This window comes from Drosophila virilis, chromosome 2, assembly GCF_030788295.1.
Source record: "Drosophila virilis strain 15010-1051.87 chromosome 2, Dvir_AGI_RSII-ME, whole genome shotgun sequence".
NCBI classification, from domain to species: domain Eukaryota; kingdom Metazoa; phylum Arthropoda; class Insecta; order Diptera; family Drosophilidae; genus Drosophila; species Drosophila virilis.
The window spans coordinates 13,203,148-13,209,754 of NC_091544.1; the positions used below are offsets into that span (position 1 = coordinate 13,203,148).

The 6,607-nt window shown below is 42.5% G+C and overlaps 4 protein-coding genes across 4 annotated transcripts; 2 read left to right on the plus strand and 2 right to left on the minus strand.

The window, feature by feature from the left end:
* Positions 1–272: 272 nt before the first annotated feature.
* CSN6 (COP9 signalosome subunit 6) lies at positions 273–1,682 on the plus strand. Its single transcript, XM_002053935.4, has 3 exons — positions 273–287; positions 515–899; positions 960–1,682. Exons 2-3 carry the CDS (start codon positions 522–524, stop codon positions 1,602–1,604), a joined length of 1,023 nt encoding a protein of 340 aa, XP_002053971.1. The 5' UTR covers positions 273–287; positions 515–521; the 3' UTR covers positions 1,605–1,682.
* Positions 1,683–2,038: 356 nt separating this feature from the next.
* Dph5 (diphthine methyl ester synthase) lies at positions 2,039–3,429 on the minus strand. Its single transcript, XM_002053934.4, has 2 exons — positions 3,098–3,429; positions 2,039–2,948 (listed from the first exon to the last, which is right to left on the minus strand). Exons 1-2 carry the CDS (start codon positions 3,230–3,232, stop codon positions 2,238–2,240), a joined length of 846 nt encoding a protein of 281 aa, XP_002053970.1. The 5' UTR covers positions 3,233–3,429; the 3' UTR covers positions 2,039–2,237.
* A 346-nt stretch (positions 3,430–3,775) lies between these two features.
* LOC6629535 (MKI67 FHA domain-interacting nucleolar phosphoprotein) lies at positions 3,776–5,166 on the plus strand. The gene is made up of 3 exons (XM_002053933.4): positions 3,776–3,968; positions 4,026–4,370; positions 4,425–5,166. Exons 1-3 carry the CDS (start codon positions 3,873–3,875, stop codon positions 5,082–5,084), a joined length of 1,101 nt encoding a protein of 366 aa, XP_002053969.1. The 5' UTR covers positions 3,776–3,872; the 3' UTR covers positions 5,085–5,166.
* A 1-nt stretch (position 5,167) lies between these two features.
* btn (buttonless) lies at positions 5,168–6,499 on the minus strand. The gene has a single exon (XM_002053932.4). It carries the CDS (start codon positions 5,606–5,608, stop codon positions 5,168–5,170), a length of 441 nt encoding a protein of 146 aa, XP_002053968.1. The 5' UTR covers positions 5,609–6,499.
* Positions 6,500–6,607: the final 108 nt, after the last annotated feature.

Genomic DNA, 6,607 nt, shown 5'->3' on the forward strand with positions numbered 1-6,607 from the left:
AACGATTATAGTTTAACATTTCGACGAACTGTTATTAACAGCGAACACTTGAGACAAAAAATACCAAATGCTGGCTCGAATTTTAAATTTAACAGTTGCTCAAAATCACAGCTTTCAGTAAAATGCCTATATTTAAAATACTCTTCAGGTTACTGTTTAATAGAATTTTTTTTTAAAGGATTTTTTAAGTACGCCCCAATGGTGTTGCAAGTAATTATAAACTAATCAGCTACTTTGCGTAAATTAAAGTTGCTGGTAAGCCTTTGGGGCTAGAGTCATTTCTTAGAGTAAGCGGTTATTGCCATAAAATAAAATAACAAATTGCATTCATATAAAACAAGACTAAATAGCGCACAAACAAGACAAAGAAACATATCAAAATTGTTATATCGTTATCGTTAATCGATAAGCGGTGGCGGCTAGTCGATAAATTCTATATAAAACAGCAAACACAAAATAGATTAAATTGCAAATCATTTGTAATTTCATTTTCGTGTTCGCAAATCTCCCACAGTGACAGCATGGAACAAATGGACGTTGATGTTGACCTTACCGCCAAGCCGAGCACATCAGCCTCAGCGGCAGCAACTTCATCCGCTGGCGATGCTGCCAGCAACAAACAACAGCAAATCAAAGGCAATATTATGGCTGCGTCTGGTACAATTGCGTCGGTAACAATTTCATTGCATCCATTGGTCATAATGAATATATCGGAGCATTGGACACGCTTCCGGGCACAGCACGGCGAGTCACGTCAAGTGTATGGCGCACTGATAGGCAAACAAAAGGGTCGCAACATCGAGGTTATGAATTCGTTTGAGCTCAAAACCGATGAAATTGCGGAGGAAACAATCATCAACAAGGACTATTATAACAAGAAGGAGCAGCAGTACAAGCAGGTTAGTTGTGTTTAACTGAATCCAAATAGTGGCCAGTTCATAAGTACTTGTGGTTTGCAGGTGTTCAGCGATCTGGACTTCATTGGCTGGTATACAACGGGCGACAGTCCCACTGCGAGCGACATAAAGATTCAAAAACAAATAGCCGAGATTAATGAATGTCCCATCATGCTGCAATTGAACCCATTGCCACGCAGCGTGGACCAGCTGCCTGTTAAGCTATTCGAATCGCTAATCGATCTGGTCGACGGCGAGGCCACCATGCTATTTGTTCCGCTTACCTATACACTGGCCACCGAGGAGGCCGAACGCATTGGTGTGGATCATGTGGCACGCATGACCACAAACGAGTCGGGCGAAAAGAGTGTGGTCGCTGAGCATTTGGTTGCCCAGGACAGCGCCATTAAAATGTTAAATACGCGCATTAAAATCGTTTTGCAATACATCAAAGATGTCGAGGCGGGCAAGCTAAAGGCGAACCAGGAAATATTGCGTGAGGCGTATGCCTTGTGCCATCGTCTGCCCATAATGCAGGTGCCCGCCTTCCAGGAGGAGCTCTACACACAATGCAACGATGTGGGCCTGATCAGCTATTTGGGCACGCTGACCAAGGGCTGCAACGATATGCATCAGTTTGTCAACAAATTTAATATGCTTTACGATCGTCAGGGCTCATCGCGGCGCATGCGTGGCCTCTATCCCTAAGCGGACATATGGAGAGATATTTATTTTATATATATTCTGAATTGCTGCCGATTAAATGAAAAACACCACAATGTCAAACAGTTGTTCCTTGTATATTACCTGGTACAGTTCACCAAATTTGTAAAGCTCAGAGGCCAGCCATGACGCTACACTTGAGCCATATAAAAAGCCAGATCGATATAGTCATAGGTGTCCCAGGTGACTAACTAGATACAACTCTTCGCAGATTCTTAATTTTGATGTTTTAAATTGGAATGTTGTTGGAAAATTACGAGCCTCTGAGTAATCTCTTATCAGACCGCTATATTATATAACTTCTATGGAAACATTTTTTAAGCAATTACAAGAGGTAAATCTCATCAAAAGTTCTTATGTAAAACCCCATATGGGAAAACTCGCTAGATAAATTGCACATAGCCAGCCAGAATACATACTTTGTTCTGTTGATAATTCGATTTTTTATTATTATTGTTTGCAAACTACACACAGTTGGAACTAAGCAGGGGGAAACCACATACGTATGCATATCACTTTCTCATCTTACTCATCCTTCATAGAGCTTCAAGCTACTTAAATTCAATTCAATGTGTCCTAAACACTTAAATACATAAAGTTCATGCGGTGGGCCATTCTCTAATGATTATAATCGTCCAATTTAATGTTGGCAGCGTATTGCTGCAAAAACTCCACTTCCAGCGGATGCATCTCCTTGGCGGGTATGATCAGTGAGTGCAGCGGGCCGCCCAGATCGGTGGCACGCATACCGTGCAGGGTGCTAACAACAATCTGTTGCGTATCCTGGCCAACACGTGCCAGGCCCACGCACAGCGACTGCTCATTTAGCACTGTATTCCGTTCCAGAGCATCCTTCTTCTCAACAATGGTCAGCAGCTGTTGTGCGGCTTCGGCGACGCTCATAAAACGCGGGGGCATGTACTCCTTGCGTTTGCGCATCAGCGACTCGAGGGTGGGCTCCTTAACCTTAATGTCCAGCAGACAGAGCGTGTGCATATTGTGCAGGCGATTCAGCTTAATCTTATCGTAAAAGCTGTCCGGCTTCCAAGTCTCATCCCAATACGGTATAGAGACAGTTTCACCGAATTTGTACAGCTGCAGGCCACAACAGCCAATGGCATTCATAATGGACGCATTATGTATAACCTTATAGGGTATGTTCTTCTCCTTGGCGCGCAAAATGAAATCTGTGTGCGTTGTGGCGCCAAAGGGGTCGCCCACAACAAGCAGGGCGACGTCCGTCTCACCAGCGCCAGCCAAAATCTCATCGGCGCCCTGTTCCACCAGGTCACGGTCAGCCAGCAGCAAGGGGCGTCCATAGAACTCTTGCTAAACAACAACAACAACAACAACAACAAAACAGAAATAAAAAAACAACACAACAACAATGTAAAACCAAAAAAACGTATATTAATCGCATATATATATACATATACAGATTTAATATTTGCGCCTCACGCACAGTTGTCCCTACTCACCATATCCTCAAGGCTGCAGCCTAGAATTGAGGTATACATTTCCAGGTACACACGACTACATTGCTTTACAATTTCAAGGCCTTTCACTGTGATATCCTTGATATCGCCCAGACCGAGTCCAATTAGATAGAACATTCTGTCTTGATATTTGTGCGCAATTTACAATTGTTTATCTTGTGAGTATTTGTTTTTTTGTTTTTTTTTGCAAATATATATATATATGTGTAAATGTATTTAAGCGCTATGGATGGAAACCGACACGTGCCCGTTATATTAGATTTGCACCTCGCTTGTTGCTTCTTCACGCGCGGACGACGCGATTGCACTAACATCTGATTTACAGTGTTGCCATGTGCGTCATTTTCCAATTTGATTTAATGGCGCTTCGGAAAGATGTATTTCTTTAAGCTGGTCACACTAGCGCTGGGATTAAAATGTATTAAATAATAATAATTTATAATTATAACAACAGTTCTAATTTGTTGATTCACTTTTTTATTAAAATACCCTCAGTTTTGCAGTTCTGTGTGCATGCTCGTCATGCTGTTAAGCGGATTCGCGTAATTGCTCTAACAGGACTGCCCTTGTTAACATTTATGCACTCAAAAAAATACTAAAAAAATGTTTCAATTTGCTTAATATATTTTTCAACATTGGCTAACTATCGTTATCGAATCAGCCGATTTATTGCTGTATATTCCACGTGCGGCTGCAGCTTTAAAATTTGTCTCATCCTATTCTTGTGTTTGTTTATTAAATAATAGTAAACGTCAAGATGCCGCCTGTAAAGAAACCCAAGCCCTTTAAGATGCAGAAACAAGTGACACCGTCCAAATCGCCCGACCAAAGTAAAACCGTAATTTCCGGCCAGGTGAGTTAGTCTCTCCAAATAACGGGGCCCAAACTGTATGCGCCACCATTTTTGCAGTTGAAAAAGAAACTGAACCACGCCAAGCCACAGCCAAAGGCGCAGCAGGAGCGCGGTGTGGTGTTCATCAAACATTTGCCACATGGCTTCTTTGAGCAGCAATTGCGTCAATATTTCAAACAGTTCGGACATGTAACGCGTGTGCGGCTTGCGCGTTCCGAGCGCACCGGCGGTAGCAAAGGATTCGCATTTGTTGAGTTCGAATATCCGGAGGTGGCGAAAGTAGCGGCAGATACCATGGACAACTACCTGATGTTTCAGAAAGTGGTCAAGGCCTCGTACATACCGCCCGAGCAGCAAAAATTCAATTACTTCAAGAAAACAGTGAAAAAAGTCACAAATAAGGTAAGCAACGGTTAAAGATTGAATATACATAGTGCCTAATATTGTGGTTTCCAGGCTGGCAAAGAGATTTATGTTTCGGATGTAACCAAAGCTACGCAGCGCAGTGTCAAGAAACAAAACGATTGGAACGAAAGTGCCTGCCAGAAACGCACTGTTTTGGGCATCAAAAAACTAAAGAAGATGCAAAACAAATTTAAGCATTTGGGACTTGACTTTTCCAATTTTATTGTCGAACCTGTCAAAAAATCAAAGGTAACGGAACAGAAATCGAAACCTTCCAACAGCAGCAAACAGAAAGCGCCGGAAAAAGAACTGGAACTGGCAGATCTGCTGGGCAACACCATCAACGAAGACTCGGATGATGAGGACTATGTAGATGCAAGTGACGATGATACTGAACAGGAGCTGAACAGCGCTGAAGATGATAGCGACGACGCTGAAGATGATGATGATGACGACGATGACGATGATGAGATGGAGGAAGAGCTGCAACCAAAACCAGCAGCTAAAAAGTCGCTTAAGAAAAACACTAGCGCTGAGCGCCAGTCTGAGCTGCTCAAACGCAAACCCGGCACGGGTGGTGTGCAGAAAAAGAAGCCCACTGCAGCGTCCAAAGTGACCAAAAATGCGGCCACGAAAACGCTGCAGCTGGCCGCGGCCAAGCAGTTGGCCAAGCCGCTGCAAAAAAAAGTTGTCAAGAAGCTGAAGAAGTAACTATAGTATATTTTTTACCATAATAGTTAAGTAAACAAAACGTTGTATAAAAAATGATTATTTTTTTTCTTTGTAAATTTAAGCTAATGTGCTTTTGTGGATTCGGACAATTCAAGTTTGATGCGCTTGCATTTCATGCGACGATTTTGAAACCAAACCTTCACCTGGCGCTCGGTCAGCTCCAGGGCGACGGCAATTTCGTAGCGACGCAGCCGGGTTAAATAATTGGAGTAGCAAAATTCAGCCTCCAGTTGCTTGAGTTGGGCTTTCGTAAACGCAGTGCGTTCCTTGCGCTGAGCGATGGGTGCTGTGGCATTTGGCTGCGTTGGAGTCGTTGTGGATGCGTGGTAATCATTTGGCGCAGCATTGTTCCAGAACCTTTTCCCGCAATCCTCATAGCTGGATGCATTGCTCTGCTCATAATTGTAATCATACTCCGCATAGCCGTCGTAGTTGGGCCAACCTTTTGTGTCATTCACGTAGAAAGCGGTCGGATCCGTGTTGCTGGCGCTGCAGTTCTTCATTGGAGTTCCTTCTGGGCGCACACTCTAATTAATACTGAACGCTCGACCACATGAAGATGCCTCTTAAAACGACTTTTCTGCTAGCCGCTGATTGGCTCTCACTCTCCGCAGCCGATTGGCTCAATCTGTTTTTCCACTTAAATGTAAATGATGTGCTGCTGATATGATAATTGTGCGCAACATCTGGACACACAGCTCCCCACACCGCCGGCTCGACCAACCAGCCGTAACGTCGCGTGCTCTGCTTTGCCTTTGAGCGCTTGTGACACCCACAAACTATGTTGTTGTTTTTCTAAGACTCGGATGACCAGCCCGCTGATCTCAAAAACAAAACAAAGAAAACTGACTAAAAACGGAAGTAGCTGCAGCGCGCATGTGTGTGGTTCTAGGTCTACAAACAAACATGAGTCAAGTGCTTTGTGCGCTTTGAAGAACTCTAAAATTTTAATATCGCTCGTAAAAGTCGATCGTCAGTTGGGGTATTATATAGTAGATGACTGACTGCCAATTGCACGCGCTTTTTAGTTTTCGCGCATCATTTGGTTGTGCCACTTCCTCAACTTTACCCACTGACCGCAACTTGTCTATTAGTTGGCATGCAACCTGATGTCATCATTATTCTAAAAGTTGCAATATTAATAATACAAAGCAACCATAGTTTTTTTTAAAGTTTAGTTGATAAAATAATAATCTCGGAACTTAGTGACATATTTGAATTTTAAACTCGCAACAAAACCGCCAAACAGCACACAACATCTGGCAACGCCATTAAGAGAATGGACTCAACTCTTAAAATACTGATATAAGTAAATAAAAAATAAATTAATATCTGTTTTTGAATATCAATTTTTGATTTGCCTATATCAATTAGAAATAAATTAGTATGGCTTTTTGCTACACCTTTTTAAAATTGTATATTTTCTGACCCCTTTTAATTAGTGCCTGCTGACAAGCGATAATATGAAAATGCTCCCATGTATAAAAAATCGAATGGATACA

Coding starts and splice junctions, on each gene's coding strand:
- btn (XM_002053932.4), bottom strand. CDS start 5,608: ATGAAGAACTGCAGCGCCAGCAACACGGATCCGACCGCTTTCTACGTG.
- CSN6 (XM_002053935.4), top strand. CDS start 522: ATGGAACAAATGGACGTTGATGTTGACCTTACCGCCAAGCCGAGCACA. Junction 900..959: donor AGGAGCAGCAGTACAAGCAG/GTTAGTTGTGTT, acceptor TGTGGTTTGCAG/GTGTTCAGCGATCTGGACTT.
- Dph5 (XM_002053934.4), bottom strand. CDS start 3,232: ATGTTCTATCTAATTGGACTCGGTCTGGGCGATATCAAGGATATCACA. Junction 2,949..3,097: donor GCTGCAGCCTTGAGGATATG/GTGAGTAGGGAC, acceptor GTTGTTGTTTAG/CAAGAGTTCTATGGACGCCC.
- LOC6629535 (XM_002053933.4), top strand. CDS start 3,873: ATGCCGCCTGTAAAGAAACCCAAGCCCTTTAAGATGCAGAAACAAGTG. Junction 3,969..4,025: donor AAACCGTAATTTCCGGCCAG/GTGAGTTAGTCT, acceptor CCATTTTTGCAG/TTGAAAAAGAAACTGAACCA. Junction 4,371..4,424: donor TGAAAAAAGTCACAAATAAG/GTAAGCAACGGT, acceptor TGTGGTTTCCAG/GCTGGCAAAGAGATTTATGT.